This window comes from Bos indicus, chromosome 11 (assembly GCF_029378745.1).
Source record: "Bos indicus isolate NIAB-ARS_2022 breed Sahiwal x Tharparkar chromosome 11, NIAB-ARS_B.indTharparkar_mat_pri_1.0, whole genome shotgun sequence".
Lineage (NCBI taxonomy): Eukaryota > Metazoa > Chordata > Mammalia > Artiodactyla > Bovidae > Bos > Bos indicus.
Genome location: NC_091770.1, coordinates 32,145,495 through 32,172,764, shown reverse-complemented (window position 1 = coordinate 32,172,764; position 27,270 = coordinate 32,145,495). Strand labels below are relative to the sequence as shown.

Below are 27,270 nucleotides of genomic sequence, written 5' to 3'. Positions count from 1 at the left end.
CTAGAAGGCTTAGGGAAGAACCTATAAATCACTGTTCATTACACATAGGCAGTGAGACCCAAAGTTCACAAGATTACCTTTATTTCTAATTCTTTTGATGGAACAATATCCGAAGTAAAATTTTGAATGTAAGTAGCTAGTAGGAACATATGCTCATAAAAAACTTTCTATAAAGGCACACTAGATATCTTAATGTATTTCCACATAACAAAGGGACATGAAGGGAGAAATTTCTTAAGCCAGTTAGAAATACGCTAAGCTTCTAATTTCTTCCCCAAAGCACTGTTAAAGCCTGCATAGATAGCTTGTGGTTTTCTATGTTCAGCATAACAGCAGTCTCACATGAAGATATTATTTAACTGGATACAAAGGCCTGCTGTTCTGCAGAAAGAACTGGGGTGCCCTGTGAAGCATTAGTTATGAACAGAGTATTTCCCTCCTTGAGCAGCCTGTTCTTTCTTCAGCTGTGCAAGTGGGCTGATTGGCAGGGCACTTGAGTGTGCCACCCTCTCTTACTATAACATTGTGTTAAGATACTACATTTAATTTGTAGAAAATGCTTCTTTTTAAAGAAATAGTAGGGGCAAAATTACAGTGTTTATAAATATACCAACAATATTCAATTAAATTTTGGAAAAGATCACTCATCATCCCTCCACCCTAACACGAATATTTTCATTTCTGCCTATTACCCTCAAATTCTTGCCAACTGACATAGTGTTTTACTTAATAGTCCTAACATTATGTGTATTACATATTTCACTTTGCATGACAGAAGTATTTTAACCACTTTTATTCATATCTGTAATTATTTTGAGTCAAAATATATTCTGTTAGAGAATGTATTGATTATAAAATAGATGTAGGAGTGTAGAGTTTTATGAAGTTACAGAGAATAATTACTTATCAACCTTTTGAAGATTACTATCCACATTACAATACATTTTTTATCTGGTTGTAATTTCAATAAGATTTAGATTATTTGCAATCTAGGTAAAATCCTGTGTGTTCTGTCACACCTTCTTTGTTCTAATCCATTTTCTTCTGTGAACTTCTGTGGCAACTACAATTCAAACGGTGGTTTATTGTAGATGGATACCAAGTTATGTATTATGTTGAATTTCCATCTAACTTTTTTAATTTGGCCCTTGACTCCCCAGCCAAAGTCCAAGCATGTATGCCTGACACAGTACTTTGAGTACACGGTCAGCGCTTGTATGTTGATGTCATTGAATCAGATTGCTTTCTTAATGTCTACCTAAGCTATACTAAAGAAACAAAGGGTTTGACTATTGAAACTAGAAAAGGAAAGTAAAGACTTTTGGGGACATAAGGTATGTCTAGAAAGAGTAGACATGGATCCATGACATCGATGAGTGGCATGAGAACAGAGATAAGAGATGGACAAGGAAGGAAAAACAAAGGCAATATGAAATCCAAGCATAAAGGGAATTTATCATAAATAATATACTTATTTATCATAAATTATATGATACTTTATATTATATATAAATTATGATAAATAATAATATCAAAAGCAGAAATAAGTTGGCCAGACTCAGATGTGTGTGTATGTATGTGTGTTTATGTGGGAGTGAGTGGGGTTGCTGACGTGTACACAGAGATGCAGGAAATTTGCAAAGCAAGGTGAATGGCATCAGAGGATTAGCTTGTTTGTAGAAGTTGAAAGAAGTCCAGTGACTAGAATTTAAAGAGTTAGAAATACATGGTTTCAAGATGAAACTAGAGAAGTCAGAAGCCAAAGGATGTATATGTTTGTTATGTACCCAACAAAAATCATAGCAAATTATGTAATATACAGGACAAATATTTTCATTAGAACATCTACATTTTTTTAACAACTTTGTCCCTTCAGGAGTGTCAATTATGTTCAAAATCTACTTATTTGGAATATTACTAGCTAAATTAGGTACTACTATATTGTATGATTTGTATAACAACTGCTAGTACAGCATTTCGTTGGAAATTATATAACGATTCTGCTTTTAACACCTGAGTAATTTTTCAAAATTATGTTGAACTTTTACTTTGCTTTATGGGTCTAGGCATATCCAAATGCCATGTTCTCAATTATAGACAAAATCTAAAAGTTGACTCCTAAGCTTCTCTGCAATATGTATAGCTTTTAGGAACCCTTTTGTGTTTCCTTTCCCAGTGTTTAAAAGAGCAGGAATTAAGAAGCCTTCAAAAGAAGCAAGTATCTGTGTTTTCACTTTCATATTATTCTGAACAAATGTTGGGTTCATAGTGTTGCTTTTCCTTATTGTTTTCCACGTATATTACTATGTCATATCAAAAACTGCCACTTTTATTTCCAAGGAGAAATTACACATCAGGGGAGATCTATGAAAATAAGAGTAGAAAAACATGTTAGCGAAGTTCATATAGCTTGTCTCTCCTCACCAATAGTCATAAAAATATGATTATAATTTTATTCCCTTTGTTTTCTGAGTCCCACCATGAAATTTAACTCCAAGTCAAGGATTTGAGTTTTATTACTCCTTGCTGCTTACCTTGATTCTTTGAAATTACTCTTGTTTCCTTGACATCTGCTGATTTATAAAAAATAAATATATAAATACACTATACTGTGACCAAATATTATTGGTTAGATGGGAAAGTAAAACTATCCAGAATTCAATCAAAATTGAGGATGCTACACTCTGAAGTCTGAATGATCAGATTTTCCTTTCTGTTCTTCACCTGTGGAACTTTGTTTGAAATGCCCCATTATACATAGCTTGTTGTTTTTTTAGTCTCTAAGTCATGTCTGACTGTTTTGCAACCCTGAGGGCCATAGTCCACCAGGCTCCTCTGTCCATGGGATTCTCAGGCAAGAATGCTAGAGTGGGTTGCCATTTTCTTCTCCAGAGGATCTTCCTGACACAGGGATCGAACCCACATCTCCTGCATTGACAGGCAAGTTCTTTACCACTGAGTCCTAGTACCTTAAACCTAAGTGGCCACACCAGTTAGAGCTAGAACCTATCAGTTGGTGGTAGTGTTACTCCATGAAGACCTGTTGTTTAGTCACTAATCCGTGTCCAGCTCTTTTGCCACCCCGTGGACTGTAGCCCAGTAGGCTCCTCTATCCACAGGTTTTCCCAGGCAAGAATACTGGAGTGGGTTTCCACTTCCTTCTCCAGGGAATCTTCCCCACCTGGGGATCAAACCTACCTCTCCTGCATTGGCAGGCAGAGTTTTTACAACTGAGCCACCAGGGAAACCCCACATGGGGCCTGCTTCCTGTCAAAAATACTGAATCCTGAAACTGATACAATGTTAGGAATCAATGATATTTCAATTTTTAAATTTATTAATTAAAAATTGCCAAATCCTTCAATTTAAAGAAAAACAAACCAAAATTTACATACTCTTTTATTACTTAAAAATTACTTTAACATAGACGTACATGTTACTGGTGACATTTTCAGCGGAGGTACCAAGTTTCACCCATATAAAATTAACTGAAGAATAAAAAAAAATAAATCAAAAAGAAAACCTCATTCCACTTTTATTAGAATAAAGGAAGTATGTGACTAAATTATTATCCTTTATGCAGTGAGAAGTTCTGGTTCTATAAGCCTAATTTATCTGCTCGATAGATTGCTGTAGTTGATTTGCACGCTTTTTAAAAAGTTGAAACTCTACTTGGACCGTTTTTATTATTCCAAAATGAGAAAGTCTTAGATAAGTGGGTCATTACTGCTTTATTCTCACCTTGGATTTAGGATACTTGAAGATGAAAATAGCTTCTCACCTTTGATTTGATTTGGATTTTCAGATACATTTTCGTTTTAAAAAATATCTTCTATCAGTATAAACCTGCAACCTCTGACCGTCCACAGAAAGCCCATGTAATATTTCTACATCCCAACACACTTGGTATCAAATCTCAACACTTTCCAAAGAAAAGGTCATCAGAAATGATATTTATCTTTGACCTTTCCTGATCAAATGGGTTGTTTTTATGTCCTTTATATTTTATGTAAAATTTAGAAGTATACCAAAATGTGGACAAGATTAAATAAAATTAACACAATCACACAGAGTTACTGGATATGTTGTAAATAATATAGCACTATGAATTTGTAAAGAATTGGCATTTAGGCCAATATCTTGGAATGCTGCTGCTGAGTTGCTTCAGTCCGACTCTGTGTGTCCCTATGGACTGCAGCCCACTAGGCTCCTCTGTCCATGAGATTCTCCAGTCAAGAATACTGGAATGGGTTGCCATTTCCTTCTCCACGGCATCTTCCCAACCCAGGGATCACCCAGGTCTCTTAACGTCTTACTTGCATTGGCAGGCAGGTTCTTTACCACTAACGCCACCTGAGAAGCTCAGTGTCTTAGAATAATATACCTAATTTATAACTTTTCATGTTCCACTTGTTAATGAAAATCATGAGGTAGACGCAAAATATGGGCTTATACCTGGCAAACTTAAACAATCTGAGCTATTTCTTACCCACTACTAGAAGGAGTTTGGGAATCATCTGTTAGAAGGATACTGTCACTCTACTATAATCAGATGTGTCTTTGTCAATAATGTATTGGACATGAGTTTGAGCAAGCTCTGGGAGTTGATGATGGACAGGGAAGCCTGGCGGGCTGCAGTCCATGGGGTCACAAAGAATTGGACATGATTGAACAACTGAACTGAATGTATTTATATATTTTTTTGAAGAAAAGACATTAATTTTTTAATTCTAGTAGAAGAACAAAAAATTTAGAGAATAAAGTCAACATATAATGAAGTAAGCACCATCTAATTTCCTATCCATTACACCAAGAATAAAGTCTGTCCTTGGAAGGCAGGAGGAGAAGGGGATGACAGTATGAGATGGTTGGATGACGTCACCAATTCAGTGTACCTGAGTTTGAGCAAACTCTGGGAGATAGTGAAGGACAGGGAAGCCTGGTGTGCTGCAGTCCATGGGGCTGCAAAGAGTCAGACATGACTTAGCAACTGAACAACAACAAACTGGATTTCAAAATCAAATATTCCAATTTAAAAGTTATTATCAACTAAAAGGCATCTGAAATTCGGGAATTATAGGATTGTATGACCCCATTTGTATGGCTATCTTTCTTAAATATTATCATGTCATTTTATATCTATCTCTGCTGCCTACTCTAATTTTTTCTTCTTGTTAGATCACCTCTTTGCTATTCATTGGGATTTCAGTGGGGTTTTTTTGTTTGTTTTTTAAGCTGAGTCTCATCAAGAATCTTCCAAAGCTATTGCTGATTTAAATTGTGCTATAGCAATCATGTTAATTGTTCTGTGGGTGCCAGTTAAAGGTATGAGGGCAAACTGTATGTGTGTATGCATGTGTATATATGTATTCTTGTGCTTTTATGCACTCTTTTCAATATCATTCAAAAGCCATCTATTTCCTCCATCTGTATTATGTAAAACTTTTCTCTCTACTTTGAGTGTGTGTGTGTGTGTGTGTGTGTGTGTGTATGCTCAGTCATGTCCAACTCTTTGCAATCCTATGTACTGTAACCTGGCCGGGCTCATCTGTCCATGGGATTTTCCAAGCAAGAATACTGGACTGGGTTGCCATTTCCTCTAGGGGATCTTCCCGACCCAGGAATTGAACCCAAGTGTCCTGTGTCTCTTGAATTGGCAGGTGGATTCTTTACCACTGAGCCACCTGGGAGGGTTTCTCTCTACCTCCCCTACTAATGATAACTATGATTATCTACTTTGTGGTATAGGGCAGTTATTATTAAAAAATAATGAACTGATTGGCTAAATGGATGTTCAAATCATTAAAGACCTAAAATTATAATTGACATGTTTCCTTTGAAGAGTACAAAGAGAAACTTAGCTACATGCAGTCTATCCTCTGGGCACAAGTGTTTGCTTTCTTGTGAATGTTGTTAGCCTGTGAAGATGAGATAATGGTGCCACGGAAGCTATCAGAATTTAAAACAAGATTTCCCTTATTACTTCATTCTACAAATATTGCTTTGGAGTTCGTGTGATAGGTATTGTGTGCACACTGAAAACGCAACAGTAAGCACTACAAATAATACCTGACTTCATGAAATTTCAGAGTTCAGAGAGAAAGCATTTATTGAATGTGCAATTACAAGGTTAGTTCTTGTTTCTATAGGGCATATATCAAGTGCAAGGAGGGTATTTATTCAGGTGTCCTAATTTAACTTGAGAACATCAGTGAAGACCTCCTGAGAACTAATGTTCCTGCCAAGAAGACTCCCTTAATGAGTCATGTTTGGCTAAGGAAAGATGAGAATGAGCTGGGAGTGAGAGAAAGTCAAGTAGAGGAGAGTACAAGTGAAGAAGCCCAGAGAGGTGAAAGGAGGGCTTTAGAAGAATTGAAAGAAGTCTCAGTTTCCATGAGGATGGAAAGAGGAGAGCAAGGCAATGACCACTTTGAGATGAGGAAGGGGAGGTGGGAAGAGACCAGATCATGGAAGTCATCATAAACCTCATCATGTTGGTTGATATTTTATCCTATAGGCAACAGGCAGGTTACAATAGACAAGTAGCATGATTGGGTAGTAGCTGACAGTGTGGAGAATGGGTGGGACTGATTGCAGAGAGGATCCAGAGAGATCTATTAATTATATTAATATATTGTAGTGGTAACTGGCAAGAGGTTATTTGTAGTCTGGACTTGGGTGGTGTGTGAGGGAATATTAAATCGTTTCTGATGATGGGAACACTCTAGCATAAAAACTTGGACAAAGAGCTACATAATTATAAAGTTGTCAGGAGCATTATACTAGTGTAAATTGGTATGCGTGTTGGTCAACAAAGAAATCCATAGAGCAAAGATTATGTGTTTTTGAAAATAGTTTATCAAATTATGTACATAAGCATGTTCATTACATAAATCATATATCAGTCAAAAACACATTCATCAATAAATGTGCTGCCATAAGACAACCAATATTAAATTTTAGTATATTTTTCCAAATATATATGTATACAGGTACACAAAAGAGAATGTAAATTGAACACACTTTTTGAAAATGAAGATAGACTTGTAATTTAGGCTATATTATCCTTTTTAGAAAATTATCAATATACCAATATATGTTCCCATAGGAAAAAATATTCTAACATTTTAATAACTTCATAATACAGAGAAATACATATGTGTTTTTATTAAACTGTATATTTGATTCCATTTTGATATTTGTACTTTCAGTTAAATTCTAATGTATGAAATATTTTCAGTCATATTAAACTTCAGAAGACAAATTGATAAAGTCTAAATGACAGTTCTTTTCTCTTTCTCTAAAAGTATGTGACCAATATCATGGTGGGTTTTTTGTGGTAAGTATAGTATATAATAAGACCAGCCCAAGAAAACACATTAATTATTCTAAATGAAAGAAAATTTATATCTTTTTTCTTCCCCAGTAAAATGCTCTGGTCTTTTCCTATGGGCAGTACTACCATTCATCATTTCTTTCACCTCTGAGTTCCCATCTGAGCTATTACTAAAATTCCTTAGTGCAAGACTCCATGTTAACTAATTTTCATAGAATAGAAAAACTTCTGGCAATATACACAATTGAGTGCTGAGATGGAAGCCTAGATTCTTCCTAAGTGCTTTATAGATCAAGAAAACAGTCATCTATTTGCAAGCAATACTCAAGGTCATTTTAAACTATGTTTTTATTAGATTAATTTTTTGTTCAAAGTATCAAGGCTCCTACATAGTTAGAGCTATGAATACGGAACCACTATTGTGGCTTGTGTTTGTTCCTGAAGCTATCATGCCTTTTTTAGAATAGTTTAATAAAAAGCAAATATTTGAGTATATAATTTTTTTCAAATGTTATACACCTCAGCATGTCAAGCTTTAAATGAAACTGAAGGACACTCAAATAAAGTCACTTTTGTCAAAGCCTTTTCCTATCATAACATATTTGGATGATGCAAGATGCATTCCCTTATGATGTCCAAGTGGTTGATAAACCGATTTCTGTGGAATATGTAAGAACTATTCAGACTTTGTGGTTTCCTTAAATGAGATGAATAAGAATTTCTCTTTTCTGAATAGGACATAAAGTATGCTAGGCCTATTTTAGATGCTTCAGTGTGCCAAAGATGGTATTAAGTTTGGTGTTCATAAATTACTAATCTGGAATAAGAGATTGAATGTATTTTGAAAACTTAAACCTGTTTCACCTGAACATGTTTAACTAGTTAATAAGAAACATCAAAAAGACAAAACCCTGAGATCAACGGTCATTTTTTTGCAAAGCTATTATATGCTGTTTAAATTGGTTGTTCGGGTCTGTCTATAACATAAGTTTTAATAACCTAGCTCAAATGCAGATTTCTAATTTTCAATTAACATAGGAATAATTTTGTTTGCTAAAATAAAATAAATGAATGAATGACAAGTCTGAAACATGAAATGTTCTAGGTAGAACTTTTTAAAATTCCAAATTTCAAAAAATCATGTGGCAACTGTATAGCTCAAGCTTTAAGTATTAACTTTTAACCTTTGACCTTACAGATTTTAACCAATGAAATGTCTCTTTAAACTTTAAAGGAAACAATGATAACGAGCGCCTGGCGATTGCTAGACAGCGAATTCCATATCGACTTGGTCGAGTAGTTGATGAATGGCTACTCGACAAAGGTAAAAAACATTGATTAAAACTTCAAATAAAAAAATAATTTGAACATAACCAAGTAGTACTTCATTGTAACACTAATAAACATAAAAAATAAATTTTCCGTAAAACTAAATTAAAAACAGATTTAAAACAGTAAAATGTAGATAGTAATATTTGCATTCCTTGTATAATACTTTCTATACATTTTTAGACGTACCAGCTGTTTAATAATCTTACCCTGTTAACTTAAGGTTAAAGGGACTGTTAAATATAATCCACTAACTCAATCTATGAAGGTACTCACAGCAAGCATTAACCCAAAATGATAAATCATTCATAGATTATATTACATGTTCCAGCCTCTAAATTATTAACTAAAATATATGTAGTTCTGATATCTTTATTATGGTCCTGAAAAACAAACAAACAAACAAACAAAACTCTTGGTTTAAACTCTAGGCATCTTAAATAGTGGGCAATATGGATTGCCAGTCAAAATGAAGTCCCTTTAACGTTTGCAACCTTCTAAGAGCATTTGGGAACAAGCCCTAATTAAAACTGAACTTAAAGTTGTGTGCATGCTTTTTATGAACAGAGAGCAATCTGCTAAAAATGGATACTCAATTTGATGATTTTGGTACTGTTGCTGAGGATTGCTGTTTAATGGAAATGTGCCATAATTTCTCCATCGGTTTGTGTATCATTCCTGAAGCCGCTTTTTACATCTGAAGCTATGTGTTTTTTTTCATTTGTTTTGTTTTAATAGACTTGCTGAAAGCCAATCAGAAAAATCTTTTTGGAGTTTTTGTTTCTTTGTTTTGTCTCTGACACACTCAGTGTAAACCATGTGTTTCTTTTCAGTGTATTTGCCAGAAAAGTAGAATAATTCAAATAACAATGGACTATTGCATTCAAAAAAATAAACATTTCTAAAGAAAAGCATATGGATACATGTGACCATTATGTGAATTATGAAATTTTTACAATAAATTTAAATTAGATTTCAGCTGCTATAGACTAGTTTCTGCCAGTGGTAATTTTAGAATGACAAATACTTGAAATGTTAGATATCTTACATATTTTTAATTTATCAATTTAGATTTGAGATCTTGAGGTAAAAGAGAAAGTGATCCACTGAAAATTGATTTATAATATATATCTTTGATTGGTCTTTTAGCAAAGGCACTACATTTACAATAAGTTGAGAATTTATAAGTATTTGCCAGTGATTATGCATTTCATGGACACCTCATTTATAAGCAATGAATTATGAGTCAAATGCCTCTCTTATAGTTTATTGCTCTCATTATCCACCCCATGAAAGATCTGTTTTATCATCCTTTATAGAATGTAGAGTTCACAATCAACATTTTTGCATGTATGTAATATTATTTTTACAGGGCGTCAGCTCACAATCTTCAATAGCCAAGCAACCATAATAATTGGCGGGAAAGAGCAGGGCCAGCCCTTCCAGGGTCAGCTCTCTGGGCTTTACTACAATGGCTTGAAAGTTCTGAATATGGCAGCCGAAAATGATGCCAACATCGCCATAGTGGGAAATGTGAGACTGGTTGGTGAAGTGCCTTCCTCTATGACAACTGAGTCGACAGCCACTGCCATGCAGTCAGAGATGTCCACGTCAATTATGGAGACCACCACGACCCTGGCTACTAGCACAGCCAGAAGAGGAAAGCCCCCTACGAAAGAACCCGTTAGCCAGGTGAGTACCTGGATTTCATTTCTTCATTTTGAATCTGTGACTATGAAAGTGGACTTTTCTGCATGTGTGTCTTTTCTAGAATGGGATTACTTCTGATCTCAATCATTATGGCTGTTTTGAGACTTGCTTAATATAATGGATTCAATTTGAAGATTAAATGTTGGTTTGTGGCTTGTGAACTTTGGTAAACTTTGTATTGGTTTGTGTGTGGCTAGGTTGATGGTCTTGATCCAGTAACCTTGGTCTAGACCAAGCTAAGGGGATTGTCTGAGCATTATACACGGTTTTCACTTTTTAAGTTAAATGAACAAGTAAATTAATGAAGTATCTGCAAGACCTTGTTCAAGCTCAAAACTTTATCAAAATTAAATAAAAGCAAGTTCTGAAAATCTTAAAAAAGAAATTACCTACAGCACTTGTATTTTGAAGTCTGAAAATTTTGAATTGGAAGGCACGTGGGTCTTGTCATGAACGATAAGTCTACTCTTCTACTGTTGATAGGAAAAAATGCACTATTAGTTTATCTGAGTACAAAGACCCAAAATATGGTATTTAAAAACTGTCTTGGGCCAACATATTTTGTACATTATGTGGCTAACTGCCCTCACCCAAAATATTCACTGAGCTTATTTTTCAATCTTATGTCTAAATTTTTAGGGGAAAAAAATTTTAAATGTCACAATGTACAAGAAGTATACAATTCAATTAAGATATTACTTCATTAATGATTTGTTGTTGTGTTTATTGTGTGTGGCTTATTTAACAATAAGCAGGTTATTCAAGCAAATCTGATATAGGAAAGCAAAACACAGAACAATGATAAACTTTTTCCTTTAAGTAAATAATTCAAAAGAGGATATTCTAGGACATTTAGAATTGGAAATATTCTTGTGAATAAAATTTTAATTAAGCAGATTTTTTTCCCTCAGAAGTCTTGCTTCATCATTAATGAAATTGCAGCTGCTTAAGTTCTTAGGTAAACCAGATATATCCCCCAATAAGGAAGTATCAGCCTCATTTTAATATGCTTTATTTATTAGTACTTGCTATGTAGTAAGAAATTATGTTTGTTAAGAAAATATGTGTAAAATAGCTATTTCATGTACAAGTTAAACACCTAAAAATGAAGAAATTAAAATTTATGCATTTTATAATATTAAGTAATGTAAAAGGAAAATAGTTAACTGCCCATTAATTGCCAATGAAAAGACTCTCTTTTTTTATAAGCTATAACATGTTTAAAGATAGCAATGGTTTATGGAAGTAAATGATCTAATCAATTAGTGATTACTTGGTTCATTTGAGGAGGTATTGACTTAAATAAAAGATTACTAGGTTGATTAAAAAATAGATATTTTAAATCTTCAGGTTTCAACAGACCAATAATAGCAATTAAAGAATTTAGAATAATATACTACAAATATTCAATTGTGGCAACAGTGTTTTAAAGTTGTACTGAAAGCTTTTAAAATTCTCTCATAAGGATATGTTTGTGATTACAGGTAGTAAAATGTGAATGTATGAAAGAGAGACTACTGGAGAAGAAATCAAATTGCTTATTTTTGAATAGCAGGCTAATTTATTGTGAATTTCCTTTACTTCACAATTGATTTTTAACTGCCCTCCAACTACAAAGAAATTATTGATATATACAGAATTTAAGTGTTTGCTAGAATTATGAGTCTTGGAAGTTTCAATAGGAAAGTGATTTGTAATGCTCAGTCTAAGACTATAACCTTTGACCCATTTTTGCAGGTTGGATGAGGCATCTTCCTTCCATAATGGCTATAACTGCCTGCTTTTATCAACTGTCTTACTCAGTTGTATGCCAGGGAGGGTCATTTAGTTTTCAAAAGCCATACTGGACTGTTTTCTCAATCAACGTGTATTTTCCTCAGTGATAACACAGAGCCTCTTAAGTTACAATGCCTATGTACCGAAGGGTGATTGCATGTTTTAGAACTATAGAAACAGATTTTTGGTCAAGCAGAATTAAATTGGATTCATTTCAGATAGATGAGATGAGGTTTTTTCAGCCATTCTGCAAGGCAAGTAGTGGGGAGAAATGTATTTTTCAGTTTTCACAGAGTCAAAGAATATAAAAGAGAATTCACAAAATGTCATCCCATAAGATTCTGTTTACATTCTTATTTAAAAGTGAATATGCTTTAAAAAGAAAAAAAAAAGTTTTTCTTCTCTTGATAGTGATCAATTTTAAGACTGATATTTACTTTAGAAAGACATGATCTATGTCATGAAGTAATGGATCCATTTACCAACCCTTCTGATTAAATAATTTTAAAAAATATGACTATAACAATATTAGTAGTACTTTTTAATATAGATTATATAAAATTCACAAAAAGTTATTTTGTTTATGATATTTAGTATCTAAATGTTTCCATAAGACCCACTCATCCTAACAAAGAGAAACTTTCTATAAAGATAATCCCAGAAAGTGAATCTTCGCAAACTTTTGACAGTATAAAGTTCTTCAGGATGCTGAGATCTTCCTTCTTGGGTTTGGAGGCAAAAGTGTTACACAAGATCTTTGATGGCTAAGTGTTCCCTGCTCTTCTGAATAATATGGCAATCTATGATGTATATGTGAAAAAAGTGTTAGTTGCTTAGTCATGTCCAGCTCTTTGCAACTTCATGGACTGTAGCCCGCCAGGCTCTGCTGTCCATGGAATTATCCAGGCAAGAATACTGGAGTATGGGTAGTCATTCTCTTCTCTAGGGAACCTTCCAGACCCAGGGGATGAAACCGGGGTCTCCTGCATTATAGGCGGAACCTTTACTGTCTTGAGTCACCAGCCAAGCCCTTGATGTATATGTAGCTTTATGTAAATGAGTTAAAGCAAGTTAACATGCAAAGGACAATATTCATTCCCTTTGGTTGCCAGTTTGTAAAGAAAGGAAATTGTTTATTTTGAGATCAATATTTTGACATTTCTTTTGGTCTATGCTTTGTATCACATTTTGCAATGTTGTATTCTTTCCATTAAGAATATATTAAAAGTTAATTACATACTGTAGACAATATGGATCCATGGTATTGCCTTTTGGTTAGAGAAGGTATAGTATAATAGAAAGATCACAGCAACAGGTTTCCAGTTTCAATACAACCTCCTATCTTTGTGAGTATCTTGGACAAGATGGTTAACCTCGCTGCACTCTGGCCTTGCTTGCTATCTCTCTAAAATAAGTGGGTTTAGGAACCTCTTGAACTGTGTTGTTCTTGTTTAGTCACCAAGTCATTTCTTACTCTTTTGTAACCCCATGGATTGTAGCCTGCCAGGCTCCTCTGTCCATGGAATTTCCCAGGCAAGAATACTGGAGTGGGTTGCCATTTCCTTCACCAGGAATCTTCCTGACCCATGGATCAAACCCATGTCTCCTGCTTGGCAGGTGAATTCTTTACCACTGAGCCAGCAGGGAAGCCCCATGTACCCAGTGGTATATCAATGTAATTATTAATAGAATCCTTTTTTGACTCTCAAAAGCATCCCAGTTTAGTTCACAAATTGTATTATGCTCTACTTTGACAACATATTTAAAATCTATCTTTGCAAGAAAATCATTCTTCATAAGAATAATAGAGAGGCCCTGTCTTTTACACTCAGAGTAGAAACTGACTCTGGTCTCCTTACCTGATCTCAAGAATCCATAGTGTTTTTCATCTTCTTTTCATCTCATTTCAAAAACCTTAAAAAAGGAGAGAAATAAGGCTTTGAGAGATTCTGGTTTTTGACTGGAGGGACTATAGTTTGCAACTCTTAGAAAGAAATTAAATTGTAGACTGGAGCAGAATCAGTAAGTATGAGTGAAATGTACTGCAACAATTTAGTGGTTCCAGTTAGACTTTATTCAGAATAGAGGTAGCAAACCTACTCAAGAAAAGGTACTATTGAGGATTTTAAACCATTGGTAGGTTGTCAGGACATGTGTATTCACTTCCTACTGAACTCATTGGTATTTGATTCCTGTAGAATGTTCCAAAAAGAATCCCGATTAGTGTACAAACAAAAAAAGTGTTTGAATGTGTTGGACACTGCTATTGCTTCCTGGCAGCTTTGGAGATACTCATAAAAAATTAATGCTATTTGTTTGAAAAATGTAAGCAGAGTGCACACATATTTCCATGAAAAATATCTAAAGCTAACAAAAAACATTTTGTAACTCCAAAGAGCAAAATTTTATTTTTTATTAAAAATATTAATTAACCTTAGCTGTGGCTTCATTATTAAAAAATAACTGCATTACTTATAATTATGTGTGTTCCTGATAACCACTCTGCATTTTAAAATACTGGTGACATGAATAATTAATTTTATTTTCCCTAGTCTAATCATTCTGCTGAATTTACTTAAATTACTGTAGATTTTAACTGCAAATTTTAGTGCATAGTGAAAAGAAAAACACTTGGGTGTAGATTTGAAAATGTATACAAAGGCTCGTTCTTCTGAAACTAATGGTGCCGAGTAAGAAAAGTATGATTCATTGTAATTTTAAATGTAAAGAAGCACTGCTATTTAGAAGGTGTTTTCCCCCTCATTACTGGTAAACAAAACTTCTAGGATATATACATTTTAAAGAGTTTATTGAGAAATTTAAGGCCCAAAGAAACTAAATAACTTCCTCAAGGCTATGCAGCCAGCTTCTTTTCAGAGTATGTTGAGGTGAGCTGGTCCTCTGCCCTTGAGCCTGGCCTCTGTTCAGAATCTCATCACTTCTGCCTTCACATATTCTTAACTAGTTCAGTGTGATCTCTACCTAGGTAGGGATCAGGCTTCTCTTTTTGAAAATGCAGATATGAGCCTTAATACATCCAAGTATTTAAGATAAAGAGCAGATTCCCGAATGATCATCAGGGTCCATCCTTCACAGCTAGACTCCTATCTGCCTCACTAGGAAGTTTTATCTCTACTCTTCTCCACAGCCATTTCCTCTGATCTGTTGAACTACTAATAGAAACCTCCAGAGGTCATGCTATTTCACACCTCTCTCTGCTCTGCCTGCAAAGCCCTTTCCATTGTTCACCTACCTATTTCCATCCTTCATACTCTTCCCAATCTCTCCCAGTCTGCTTCTGCCTTCTGAGAGCCGACTATTTGAAGAGGCAGCACTGACAAGGCTGTTAAGGGTGTAGTATTGTGCAAGGGTCAAGGGCAGTGACTCCAGAAGCCTGAATGCTTGCTTAAATCTCAGTCTTATTTTCCCTGTATACTGGCTGTGTTCCTTAGGCAAGTTAGCCTCTCAGTATCTCTGCTTCCCATCTATAAAATGGGGGTGATGGTGTCATAAACTTATTGTGAGAATTAAATAGTCACTATCATATGAGAACTATATACAGTCACTGCTATTTGACAATTTTTCATTGTCCAAAGAAAAATTTTTTTTCATTATGGTTCACCCTAAAATGAAGAGAAGTAAAAAATAATGCCTGACACATGTAACCTTTATACAAATAATAATTATGTTTGAAAAGCATTCTTTAAGTACACTGTATGAATTAAAGCATCTTTCTTACCTTTAAAATATTTTCTTCGCCCTTGCAAACAATAGCTCTGAATTGCTGTTTCTGAATCAAAGCGTCAATTGCATATACTGAGCACGTACTGAGCTGAAGGGGCTTCCCAAGTGGCACGAGTGGTGAAGAACCCGCCTGCCAATGCACGAGACGTAAGAGATGCTGGTTAGATCCCTGGATCCAGAAGATTCCCCGGAGGAGGGCATGGCAACCCACTCCAGTATTCTTGCCTGGAAAATCCCAAGGATAGAGGAGCCTGGTGGGCTAGGGTCCATAGGTCGCAAAGAGTCGTGGGACACGACTGAAGCCACTTAGCGTGCACACACGCGTGCACGCATACTGAGCTGAATTCTCTGTTGAATGTGTTTTCCACAGGGAGGCAGCGCCATTCCCCTACAAGTATGTTGAAAAGCAGTGGGAGGCAGGAAGTGATTCAGGGGGAGCGTTGTCACTAGCATTTAGTGGGAGGGGACCGAGAACACTAAATATACTGCAAAGTGAACTGTCCACTGATCCCCATACCCGGCACTGTTTTACTCAACCTCCAACCACCACCTCTAGCAACAGAAATTACTATTGACTGAGAAGCCCAGAAATTCCCGATACCTGTTTCCCAGCTGTTCTCAGACAGAAACTCATTCATATATGGTGCTGAATATTGAAAATATGACTTCTGGAATTGTCCTCAATAACATGTCTTGATTAAGGAGCTTAAAAATTCATGTTATACTCTTTTTTCAACATGGATATGAAAAACATCAAGTACTTCCAGCTGTGCATTAGACTAAATTGGGTTTATGATTCTTGATATAATTGATACCATTTGGGAGAAATGGAATGATTTAAGACCCTGTATCTAATGAGTATGTGACAGTAAATTCAGTGAACATTTTCTCAGAAAGGACTGGTGAGATTGTCACCGTTCCTGATATTTCAAGTCTCAGTTGAGGACAAAGGAATTACTTTTTATTAAGTCAGGTGTCAGGTGTGAAGTCGCTCAGTCGTGTCTGACTCTTTGCGACCCCATGGACTGTAACCTACCAGGTTCCTCCACCCATGGGATTTTCCAGGCAAGAATACTGGAGTGGGTTGCCATTTCCTTCCCCTTTTATTAAGAAATCAGTTAAATTTAAAGTAGCAATAAAATAACCTTATCTTCATGTCTTTATTTTAGTCAATACTATGAATTCTGGGTACCATAATAATCTGGCTTTCAAGTACATAAGTATGTTTATGTTATATCTGTTGACTTATTCCTCTTTTACATGTAATAAGTATTTTGTTAAGGAAGGGGAGGAGGCAAGTCATCTGGAATAAGAAAATTGTGTATGCATGCATGTATGTTAGCAATGCTTTTTTCTTTGATAATATATATAAAACAGTAGGTTTAGTTTAATAAACTGATATCAAGATTAAACTTAAATCTCTCTAATAATATCTTGTGGAAGTAGAATTGATGTACAGTATACGTTTGCAGATTCTTTTCCATTATGGGTTGTTACAAGATAATTGAATATAGTTTCCTGTGCTATCCAGTAGGGCCTCATTGTTTGTCTATCTATTTTATATATAGTTGCCTATATCTGTTAATCCAAAACTTTTATCCTTCCCCCTGCATTTCCACTTTGGTAACCATAAATTTGTTTCTGTTTGTAAATCTATTTCTGCTTTGTAAATAAGCTAATCCTTTTAAAAACAGAGTCCACATATAAATGATATGGGATATTTGCCTCTCTCTGTCTGACTTACATCACTTATGATGATAATCTCTAGGTCCACCCATTTTGTTGAAAATGGCATTATTTCATTCTTTTTTAATGACTGAGTAATATTCCATTGTATATCTGTGTACCACATCTTCTTTGTCCATTCATGTGTCAATGGACATTTTACATTGCGTCCATGTCTTGGCTATTGTAAATAGTGTCGCTATGGACATTGGGTACATGTTATCTTTTCAAATTAGTGTTTTCATGTTTATGGATATATGGCCACGAGTGGGAAATTGTTGTGTCATATGGTACTATATTGTTAGCTTTTTAAAGAACTTCCATACTGTTTTCCATAGTGACTACAAAAATTTACATTCCCACCAGCAGTATACAAGGGTTCCCTCTTCTCTGTACCCTCTCCAGGATTTGTTATTTATAGATTTTTTTAATGATGGCTATTTTGACCAGTGTGAGGTGGTATCTCACTATAGTTGATTTGCATTTCTCTAATAATTAGTGATGTTGAACATCTTTTTATGTGCCTGTTGGCCATCTGTATGTCTTCTTTGGAGAAAAGTCTATTCAGATCTTCTGCCATGTTTTGATTGTTTGTTGTTGTTGTTGTTGTCTGTTTGTTTATGGAGCTGCATCCGCTGTTTTTATATTTTGGGAATTAATCCCTTATTGGTCACATCATTTGCAAATACTTTCTCCTGTTCTGTTGTCTTCTCACTTTGTTTATAGTTTTCTTTGCTGTGCAAAAGCTTTTAAGTTTAATTAGGTCCCATTTCTTTATTTTTGTTTCTATATCCATTACTCTAGGAGATGGAGCCAAAACAAGTATTGCTGTGAGTTAATATCAAAGAGCATTCTGCCTAAGTTTTCTCATAGGAGTTTTATAGTATCTGGTCTATGTACCCCTTTTTGTGCCACTTCCATACTGGTTTGATTACTGTGCTTGCTGCTAAGTCGCTTCAGTCGTGTCCGACTCTGTGCGACCCCAGAGACGGCAGCCCACCAGGCTCCCCCGTCCCTGGGATTCTCCAGGCAAGAACACTGGAGTGGGATGCCATTTCCTTCTCCAACACATGAAAGTGAAAAGTGAAAGGGAAGTCCCTCAGTCGTGTCTGACCCTCAGCGACCTCATGGACTGCAGCCTACCAGCCTCCTCCGTCCATGGGATTTTCCAGGCAAGAGTTCTGGAGTGGGGTCAGAGCACATGATTTATCCAGATCCATTCTTTCTCAAGGTTATTTTGGCTATTCAGGTTTTTTTGTGTTTCCATACAAATTTTAAAAAATTTTGTTCCAATTCTGTGAAAAATACCATTGGTAATATGACAGGGATTGCATTGAATCTATAGATTTCCTTGGGTACTACATGAGTTCTTCAATTTTCATTATTTAGTGCTTATATTAAGTTTTCTTATCAGTTAACATCACTGAAAAGTTCTCCAACAACAACAAAAAATATGTAGTATCATGTGATATGAACTTTAAGAGGCGATATAGCTAATTCATCTGCCTTTCCTTGGGTACTACATGAGTTCTTCAATTTTCATTATTTAGTGCTTATATTAACTTTTCAGTTAACATCACTGAAAAGTTCTCCAACAACAACAAAAAATATGTAGTATCACGTGATATGAACTTTAAGAGGCAATATAGCTAATTCATCTGCCTTTTTTAGCACTCATGAAACACTGTCTTCTCATCATGGCTATTCTTTTTATGTAGAATCTCAAGCAGACAAATAACACAAGTGTTAACCAATAGTTTCTTCAGTTAGCATAGAAATGATAATCAAAACAAAAATAGCAGTGTATATTTGTTTTTATTAAGTTGTTTATGGGGTTAGCCAAATCTTCATCCAAGTTTTTCTGTAAGATGTTGGCCAAATGAACTTTTTGGCCAACCTAATATTTTTAACCATAATGTATGTTGCCTGTAAAGCTGCAGTACTTTTAGTTAAAATTATGAATTAGTAAATATCTTTTGTGTACATAATATATAAAATATTTGCAAAGTATTGTATTCTTGAGGATAAAGGTGTGGTACCTAGAGATACAGACCTGTATGACAGGAACCAGCTACTTCTCGGATGTGTGGAGAAACCATGCATTAATTATAAAATGCAATATTCACCAGGCATCACTGACTCAATGGACATGAGCTTGAGCAAACTCCAGGAGATAGTGAAGTACAGGGAAGCCTGGCATTCCGCATTACATAGGATAGCAAGGAGTTGGACACAACTGAGCGACTGAACAACAGGAACAACAACCAAGTCAACAAGAACAAAGCTTCTGTACATAACAGATGAACAGCATATTATTAACAGTATCACTGACAAACCGAAACTCTGAAACAAAGTGAAAGGGTGGAAGATATTTTAGTCTTTTTTTTTAAACAGCAAGTGTTTTGAAGTAACACATTTTTATTAATTCACATGTCCTGAGTGTTGGCAATGTGCTAGACATTACCCTGGATCTGAAATTACCCACACTCTGTGGAAAACTTCTAAAATAAATATTATCATTCCAGTCTGTAGGTTTGATAGGAAAGCTGGTGACGCAGACTCCTTTTGTCCTCTTTTAGGATTGATTTTCCTAGTTAAGGGACCTGGAGACTTCCCTGAGAGGGGTGTGGGTGAGCAGAATCACCTCTGTCTTTCCACAGAATAAATACCACGTGGTTGAGGAACTGCGGATACTGCTTGAACTCAATGTTGGACTGTTACATGGAGTGAATTATGAACCAGTGATAAAGGGAACTTTAAAATCATTCTTACTGTGATGATAGGTTCTTTGTGTCAGCTTGATTTACATGAGCAAACATCTTAGCATAGCGTCTGGCACAAAGTATATGGTCATTTTTCCCTTGTTCCCATTCTTCCACTCTCTTCTTTCTTCTCTCTGTTTATTGCTTTTTTCCTTTCTTCCTTTTGTGTGCTAGACCCTATTCTAAGCATTACAGATTCAAACAAGATGACTCAAATCCCAAATAAGAGAAGTGGGCCTGAATTTGATCAACTCTGTCCACAGGCTGCATAAAAAATAAATTTAATTATAGATTCCCCAGAATACTGGTGAGCTGACCACATGAGGTCATTTTTGACCATCCAAGTACTGCGTTTTGGATTCTTTTCTTGATTATGAGGACTATGCCATTTCTTCTCTGGGATTCTTCCCCAAGGTAGTAGATGTAAGGGTCATCTGAATTAAATTTCCCCATTCCCATCCATTTTAGTTCTCTGATTCCTAAGGTGTTGATGTTTATTCTTGGACATGAACTTGGGCAAACTTCGGGAGATGGTGAAGGACAGGGAGGCCTGGTGTGCTACAGTTCATGAAGTCACAAAGAGTTGGACCCAACTGGACAACTGAACAGTGACAACAAGCACGTGAGGAGTTTCTATCTGCTGTACCATGTTAAGCCAGCTCTTACAAGATCTTCACTAAATGTGTGTGTGTGTGTGTGTGTGTGTGTGTGTGTGTGTGTGAAAAAGTCATTCAGTCATGTCCAGCTCTTTGCCTGCCAGGCTCCTCAGTCCATGGGATTTTCCAGGCAAGACTATTGAAGTGGGTTGCCATTTACTTCTCCAAGGGATCTTCCCAACCCAGGAATCAAACCCAGGTCCCCCACATTACAGGCAGACTCTTTACCATCTGAGCCACCAGGGAAGCCCACTAAATATACCCCAGTAATAAAAATTCAGCAGGAGAACCGTGGCCCTAGAACATTTAAGGGAAGCTTGTTTTCATATTTCCTATATCTCTTAGCTTTCCTCTACAGTAACTATCCCTGAATATATATCAAAAGACTTTGTATACAGCTAGATTATACTGTAAGTACTTGTGTCCATGGGTCCAAAGGGAATACTAATTTCTTTCAAAAGAAAATAGTATTCACATTACATTAAATGGAGGTTCTCTGGTTCTAATGCCTGTATTTTAGAAGTAAAAAAGATTCATCAAGATTCTTTCACATTTTGTGGTGAATTTCCTATACCTACACCTGAATTTCCCATGCACAGCATTAAGTGACCATTAGTGATAATTCTAGAGAAAGCCAATATGGCAACTCATAACAATAAATGAAATATAAGACACCATGAGGCAGCCAAATGACCCACTTATTCTGTTATGAAGTGAAGGCTTTCCACTGTCCAAAGTAAGAGTTTTCATTATAGTTTTAGATAGACGTATACTTATATTTGTACCTGAAGTTGTCTGTGTTTTATTTAATCACCTCATTGTCTTACATATTCTTCTCAGTATGACTTTGCATTCCATATTATTTGGAAAGTTGATTCAGAAGAGGGGGAAAAAAACATGTGTGAAGCACCAAATTTGAAATTTATCATCGATATGCTAGCAATAGTAAACAAAATGCAACTTCCGATTTTCAGTCTCTTCAATGTTTTCCTCTCTGCCATCAGTGGTCCTCTTTTCTTCTTTTTATCCTATGCTACCCTTGTGCCTGTGGTCTTATTAATAGTAATTGACTACATTTATAAAGTTCTTTGCTGTTGTTCAGTCACTCAGACACGTTAGACTCTTTGAGACCCTATGGACTAAAGCACACCACACCTCCCTGTTCCTCACCATCTCCTGGAGTTTGCTCAAACACATGTCCGTTGAGTCAGTGATGCTATCTAGCCATCTCACTTTGCTCATGTTACTGGTATGAGATGATTTTAGACCTTACATTTCACTCAAAACGTTCCCCCAAATCCCCAAGCAGAATGCATTTCTTGTATTATAGCACTTTGGAGAAATAGATAAATAGACATTCAGATAAGTAGATAACAGATAGTTCTTTATCTATCAGAGCCTATAACTTTTACTTCCATTTCTTTTTGACAAGCCCCTGAAAGTCAAAACCTATGCCCTATTCCCCTAAGCAGGCTCAACACCTAAGGTGCTTGGTGCATAGTGGCCACTAAGGAATTAGTTCTTGCATAGATAAATTATGAACACATCAAGCGCATATCCCAATGCTGAGGTAAATAATGAGTGTTGCCTAGTGTTGAATTTTCCTGGATTGATCAATAGTTGCAGAGAATGAAAATGGTACATATAAGAAGGGGAAAACAGTTATTCCTTCACATGGAGAGTTAATACACAGTTTTAAAACAAAGAATTTTGTTGTTTTTAAGAGAAAGTTGTGAATAGGACATACAGAAGGCAAATTCTCATTTCAGTTTGTCTTACTGACTTTCGCCTAAGTTCAGGAAGGAAGGTCTGTCAGTAAGGTGGAAAGGACAGGGGTACAAAGCAGTATAGTTTTTGCTGACAGGTTACAGATCAGTGGGTATAGCATGCTTTTTCAGGGGTTGAGGAGTGTCTTATCATTTTGGGGTTAACTGTGATATTTTAATTGACAATTTCAAGTGAGAACCAAGTACAAAGAACTAGCAAATTAGAAGAGATTAGAGGAGCATGCTGGCATAACACTAATTGAACACAAAGACTTAAGTGAAGTTTGGGGAGTAGAGTGAATTCCTGATGACAGACAAATCTAGACAAAACCTAGGATATGTTGAAGGAGTTAGTCTTGCTGTGTGGGTTATTTGAAAATATAGTATACTTAAATGGGTGATACCTCAAATTGCAAGTAATAACATTAATTATAACCTACTCTTTTACACTGGTTCTGAAGCTAATAGCAGGATTCTGGCAAAATTTACTTTTAGATTTTGTTGTATTATATATATATGCCAAAAAAGTGGAAATAGTTGTTAAATTATTTTTATTACAGTAAAACATGCACATGAAAACAAGTCATATGATTTAGAAGATGATGTATGTATCAGTTCAGTTTAGTTGCTCAGTTGTGTCCGACTCCTTGTGACCCCACAGACTGCAGCTCACCTGCAGGCTTCCCTGTCCATCATCAACTCCTGGAGCTTGCTCATATTCATACCCAGCAAGTCGGTGATGCCATCCAACCATCTCATGCACTGTCATTCCCTTCTCCTCCTGACTTAAATCTTTCCCAGCAACACGGTCTTTTCCAGTGAGTCAGTTCTTCGCGTCAGGTGGCCAAAGTATTGGAGTTTCAGCTTCAGCATCAGTCCTTCCAATGGATATTCAGGACTGATTTCCTTTAAGATGGACTGGTTGGATCTGCTTGCTGTCCAAGGGACTCTCAAGAGTCTTCTCCAACACCACAGTTCAAAAGCATCAATTCTTCAGCACTCAGCTTTCTTTATAGTCCAACTCTCACATCCGTACATGACTACTGGAAAAACCATAGCTTTGACTAGATGGACCTTTGTTGGCAAAGTAACATCTCTGCTTTTTAATATGCTGTCTAGATTGGTCATAGCTGTTCTTCCAAGGAGCAAGCATCTTTTAATTTCATGACTGCAGTCACCATCTGCAGTGATTTTGGAGCCCAAGAAAACACTGTTTCCATTGTTTCTGCATCTATTTGCCATGGAGTGGTGGGACTGGATGCCATGATCTTAGTTTTTTGAATGTTGAGTTTTAAGCCAGATTTTTTACTATTCTTTCACTTTCATCAAAAGGCTTGTTAGTTCTTCTTCACCTTCTGTCGTAAGGGTGGTGTCATCTGCATATCTGAGGTTATTGATATTTCTCCCGGAAATCTTGATTCCAGCTTGTGCTTCAGCCAGCCGGCATTTCATATGATGTACTCTGCATCTATATGTGACTTCCCTGGTGGCTTAGATGGTAAAGCGTCTGTCTACAATGCAGGAGACCTGGGTTCGATCCCTGGATGGGGAAGATCTCCTGGGGAAGGAAATGGCAACCCACTCCAGGATTCTTGCCTGGAAAATCCCATGGACGGAGGAGCCTGGTAGGTTACAGTCCATGGGGTTGAAAACAGTCGGACACGACTGAGTGACTTCACTTCACTCTGTATATAAGTTAAATAAGCAGGGTGAAAATATACAGCCTTGATGTACTCCTTTCCCAATTTGAAACAAGTCTGTTGTTCCTTGTTTGGTTCTAACTGTTGCTTCTTGACCTGCATACAGATTTCTAAGGAGGCAGGTACAGTGGTCTGGTATTCCCATCTCTTTCTGAATTTTCCGCAGTTTATTGTGATCTACACGGTCAAAGGCTTTGGCATAATCAATAAAGCAGAAGTAAATGTTTTTCTGGAACTCTCTTGCTTTTTCTTTGATCCAACGGATGTTGGCAATTTGATCTCTGTTTCCTCTACCTTTTCTAAAACCAGCTTGAACATCTGGAAGTTCATGATTCATGTACTGTTGAAGCCTGACTTGGAGAATTTTGAGCATTACTTTGCTAGCGCATGAGATGAGTGCAATCGTGTTGTAGTTTAAACATTCTTTGGCATTGCCTTTCTTTGGAATTGGAATGAAAACTGACCTGTTTATGAAAACTGTGATTAAAACTTTCAATGAAAACTGTGGCCACTGCACAGTTTTCCAAATTTGCTGGCATATTGAGTTGTAGCACTTTCACAATATCATCTTTTAGGATTATAAATAGCTCAACTGGAATTCTATCACCTCCACTAACTTTGTTCATAGTGATGCTTCCTAAGGCCCACTTGACTTCACATTCCAGAATATCTGGCTCTAGGTGAGTGATCACACCATCATGATTATCTGGGTCATGAAGATCTTTTTTGTCTAGTTCTTCTGTGTATTCTTACTAACCTCTTCTTAGTATCTTCTGCTTCTGTTAGGTCCATACCATTTCTGTCCTTTATTGTGCCCATCTTTCCATGAAATGTTCCCTTGGTATCTCTAATTTTCTTGAAGAGATCTCTAGTCTTTCCCATTCTATTGTTTTCCTCTATTTCTTTGCATTGCTGTATATAAAAATAGTAGCAATACCCCATCCAACCCCTCACCACCCCTCCTCTTACTTCACAGAGACGATATCTTTTCATAATTCTTTTGGCAATTAGTTTTATATCTTTAAATAATATGCTTACACTTCCATTGTTTATCCATTTTAAAAATAATATTTATGCACTCTCCAGAATGAAAACTGAAGATTAGTTCCTGGTCTTTATCTCTTCATTTCCCTCTTCTTCTTTTCATCTGAATTTTTTCATATACTAGTCATTTTTGTCACTTTAAATAGTACATATAGTGTCTCTATTTCTCATTCCATTAATGTGCAACAGTATCTCTTGAGATCCACATTAGTAAGATAAAGCTATTGTACACCCACGTCTTCTACTAGCTTCTCTAAATCCCACCACCTCATTATATTTCCAGAGATGTTAACTTTAACATGCTGTTTGACAACCACAACCACATCTTGCATATTTTATCTATTAGGAATACAAATTGCAGAAACAGTAAAGTGCTCTGAGACTACCACTACTGTGTAAATATTGTCCAATGCCAGTTGCAGTTATGTGTTAAGATTATATTCATTTTCTTATGGGTCCAATATTGTATTACCTGGACTTCTTAAAGGAGAATATTCTCAGGGTCAGGATCAAATGGAATCCCTTCCATCATATCAATTTCTTATAATCAGGACATTCCATTTTGTTTCATATTTGTATTATACCTGTCTCCTTTTTTTTCCAAAAGTTCCTCAACATTTTTTTTCTTACTTTGTTTCCTCTGTGTTTATTGGATCAGCAGTTTAAGTTCCCACTCTTTTATGAATTCTTTCTCTTTCACCCCAAACATCTCCTATCTGTGGTTTCTGTTATTGAGCCTTAGTGTTACTGCTTGATCTCGAGTGTGACAGGAGACCCTGTTCATGTTGAGAGTGATCAGTGAGTATGTAGAGTGATAGACTTTTCCTTGGAAATGGCAGATGGTGTAGACGTCCTAATGCCGGAATAAAAAGAATATTCAAACTAAGAGCCTTACCTTTCTTTGAACAAATTTTTGACTGTAAGAGAAAAATGACCTGGATTTTCATTTGTCAGTTTGTTTTTGCTTCGGGGGTTTGCTTTTGTTTCATTTTATATTTTAGGTGATTATATTAACTGTACATCCCTGTGTCACAAGTTGTCTAAAAATTTAGCAACTTAAACTAACAAAGATTTATTCTCTCACCGTTTTTGTGGGTTAGGTGAATCTGGGTAAAGCTTAGCTAAGAGCCTTGGGCTCAAGGACTCTCATGAAGCTGCAGTGAGAGCCATTGACCAAACCTGCAGTCTCATTTGAAGGTTTGACTGGAGGCTGGGAATTCACTTTCCAATTCACTTACATGGCTTACTCTTACACATGTGGGTATAGGGCCTCTTCATAAATTCTGGCAGCTCGTTCCCCCCAGGGCAAGTGATCTTAGATGGAAGGAGAGTTGGGGTTAGAATCTGGGTATCACTTAGGATGGGAGCCATGGACTTTTCATAACTTAATCTTAGAAGTGACATCCCATCATGGCTACAGCTAGTTTAGCCCATCCATGCACAAGGGGAAGAAATTACAAAAGGGCATCAATGCCAGGAGTTGAGGATCTTTGGGGACCATCTTAGGTCCTTTCACAATGTCAAAAAGTAGATGGATGCCAATGGATTTGACTTTTATATGTATTTTCTGCTGATCTCCTTCCACGTCTTGTCCAGATTAGCTGTCAGTGACTCTTTATCCCCTGTATCTCTCTGCATTGTATTCCAAGCTGTGCATTTTTCTGCTTTTCCCACTCACCAACTCTTTTTCAGCCATTTCTAGTCTTCCACTAGTGTTTGGAA

General features: G+C 36.2%; 1 protein-coding gene across 23 annotated transcripts in view; it reads left to right on the top strand.

The window, feature by feature from the left end:
- NRXN1 (neurexin 1) overlaps positions 1-27,270 on the top strand; it is a 1,219,761-nt gene that overhangs the window by 1,055,610 nt on the left and 136,881 nt on the right. For 14 of the 23 annotated variants that reach the window (XM_070798622.1, XM_070798623.1, XM_070798621.1 and 11 more), the window contains 2 exons: positions 8,571-8,660; positions 10,038-10,357. In XM_070798622.1, the coding sequence (XP_070654723.1) occupies positions 8,571-8,660; positions 10,038-10,357 (410 nt within the window). The remainder of the gene's footprint in view (positions 1-8,570; positions 8,661-10,037; positions 10,358-27,270) is intronic. The other 9 variants (XM_070798634.1, XM_070798636.1, XM_070798633.1 and 6 more) reach the window with 1 other exon arrangement.